This window comes from Chaetura pelagica, unplaced genomic scaffold (assembly GCF_000747805.2).
Source record: "Chaetura pelagica isolate M959 unplaced genomic scaffold, ChaPel_1.0 scaffold658, whole genome shotgun sequence".
NCBI lineage: Eukaryota > Metazoa > Chordata > Aves > Apodiformes > Apodidae > Chaetura > Chaetura pelagica.
Genome location: NW_009954168.1, coordinates 52,851 through 55,318, shown reverse-complemented (window position 1 = coordinate 55,318; position 2,468 = coordinate 52,851). Strand labels below are relative to the sequence as shown.

Genomic DNA, 2,468 nt, shown 5'->3' with positions numbered 1-2,468 from the left:
TGGAGAGGGCCCTGGGGTGGGGGGCTCAGGAGGGGCAGATCACGCTCAGCGTAGGAGACCCCATCCCCTGGAGCCCTGCTCCCGCAGCAGAGTCCCCACCCCAGCTCACTTCATTCCCCTCTTCAGCCACTCTCTGCAGTCCCACTTCTCTCCTTGAGCCCCCCAAGCCCCATAGAGCTGCGGGGGTTCTTTGGCACCAGCAGGGTGGGGGGAGATGGTCTCATCTAACCCCCAAACCACCACCTACCCCATCCATCCCCCCCTGAGCATCCCTCCTGGTCCTGCACGGGGATGGAGACCCTCCCAGCCCAATGCCAGAGTACCCAGGGGACCAGGCACCCGCTCTCCCCACCCAGCTCACCTGCAGCCAAGGTGTCCTGCTCAGCACCGCTCAGCCCTGCCATGCTGCTGGGTCTCTGTGCCGAGGGCTCCTGCACCTGCCCCGAGCCGGGAGGGCTGGGAAAGGGGGCGAGAGGGGCAGGGAGAGGAGAAAAGGGGAAAGTGGCAGGGAGAGGGGAGCAAGGCAGGTAGGAGGGAGAGAAGCAGGCACCCCTTCACACCAGCACCAACAGCCACCACCGCTGTCAGGGGCCACTGGTGGGACGAATGCCCTTGGTGGGTCGGGCTGGTCCTTGAGGCAGCTCAGAGCAGCTTTGGCCTTCACCCACCCACACACACGGGGAATGGTGCACCGTGCTCACACACACACGTAAGTGTGCACCATGCTCACACGCACACAGACCCAGATGCCATCCCCATCAGTGCACACCCACATGTGCAGACATGCACACGCAGCCCTGCCCCTCAGTTGTGCCCCCACCCCAGCAGGTGGCTCTGTGCCCCCTTCCTGCTCCCACTATCTCAGGGGCTCATCTCAAATCCCATCCCAAACCCTCCAACCCCGCCTGGCTCCCTGTGTCCAGAGAGTGTCCCCACGTGTCCCCAAGTCCCCTGAGTCCCGGCCGGGGTGGGGGGCTGCAGCCTGGAGGAGGGCAGGGGAGGCTGCTTTGCATCTCAAAGGCTTCACACCCCCCCAGCTGAGGGAATTAATATTATTAGCAAGTCATTTCACAGCTAAGTGGGGCTCATTAGCCCTGCAGATCCCCTGCCTCCGAACCCCCCGGGGGACAAGGCCCCTGGCTATTAGCACCCAGCTGCCAGGCCCCACTGGGTTCCCTTGTAAGGGTCCCTTCAGATGCAGCCAGCCATGGGCCCCCCCACCCCCAGGCAGCCAGGGGGCAGCAGGGCCCCATATGCACCCCCCCACACTCCCCTCCCCCTGCTGGATTTCCAGCCCGATGGGGGCACCCCAGTCCCCCATCCTGAGTCCTTCCCTCGTTGCTGAGCCCCAAATTCCCCCATTTCACCCTGTGCTTGGGAGGGGAGGGGCTTCACTGGCACCAGCGCAGGGTGGGAGGGGTGAGCAGATGATGCTCAGCTTGCAGTGAGCCCCAGATCTGAAGGGTGCTGGTGACCTCTACATCTCCTAGCCGGGGGACAGGCCCCCGGGTGTGGGTGTCTCTCCCGACGTCTCCCCTCATTGTCTTTCCCAGATGTTCTGCAGCCCCCTCAGCAGCCATGGGCTGAGGTCCCCAGCCCCTGGATCCATGTCAGAACCCCTGGCTTCTCCATGCCAGGCACTCATGGCTGGTCCCACTGCAGAGTTGGACTGTCCCACTCAGCCACCCCCTGCCCCAAAGCCACTCCCAGAGAGCCAGGATGGTGGCCTGGGCAACCTGCCCCTCACCCTGTGCCCCCTGCCCACATCCCCTGCTCTGCCAGCAGCCACAGGGTGACACTCAGAGGGGGCAAAAGGGTTTATTTCAGTCCAGTCACAGCTGCCCCAAAAGGTCCAGCTCAGCTCCAACTCACACAAGGAACGCAGAGGGGGGGGGAGGGTGTTCCCCTTCTTCCCAGTGTCTGAGGGGAAGGAAAGGCATCTCTCCAGCTGCTGGCATCTGGACTGTCCATTGTGGTGAGCAGGGGCTTGTCTGGGTCAGTCCCGGGGCTGCGGTGGGAGCAGAGCCTCCAAGAGAGAGAGCAGGTCCTGAGGGAGCAGAAGGTGGGTGAGGTGGTGGGCAGGGGTCCATGGCAGGGGTCTTGGGAGGAGAAGGAATGGGGACAGACAGACCCACCCACCAGGAGGCCCCCAGGCAGGGACAAGCAGAAGCATGGCCCCAGCTCTGTCCCAGCTGATGGGATCCCAACAGACACGAGGTGGCACCAGGGAGGGTCAGAACTGAGGGACCCACATGCACCCGCTGCAGAGAGAAGGGCGGCACCACTCTATTCCCACCCCTCCAGGGATGTTGGTGCCCCAAACCCAGTCCCCAAACCACCCCAAGCCGAGGCCTAGGGAGCTCTGAGCAGACCAGGGGCTGAGCTCCGCCCTGTGCCAGCCACGTGCTGGGGGCTCACCCCCCAAAACACCTACCTGAGAGACTGACCCTGCATCCCTGCACTCTGGC

At 64.1% G+C, this 2,468-nt stretch overlaps 1 protein-coding gene across 1 annotated transcript in view; it reads right to left on the bottom strand.

Moving 5' to 3' along the window:
• LOC104393353 (putative gonadotropin-releasing hormone II receptor) overlaps positions 1–256 on the bottom strand; it is a 1,983-nt gene extending 1,727 nt beyond the window's left edge. Inside the window, exon 1 of the mRNA XM_010002833.1 lies at positions 248–256. Coding sequence (XP_010001135.1) covers positions 248–256 — 9 coding nt within the window. The remainder of the gene's footprint in view (positions 1–247) is intronic.
• Between the last annotated feature and the right edge of the window lie 2,212 nt (positions 257–2,468).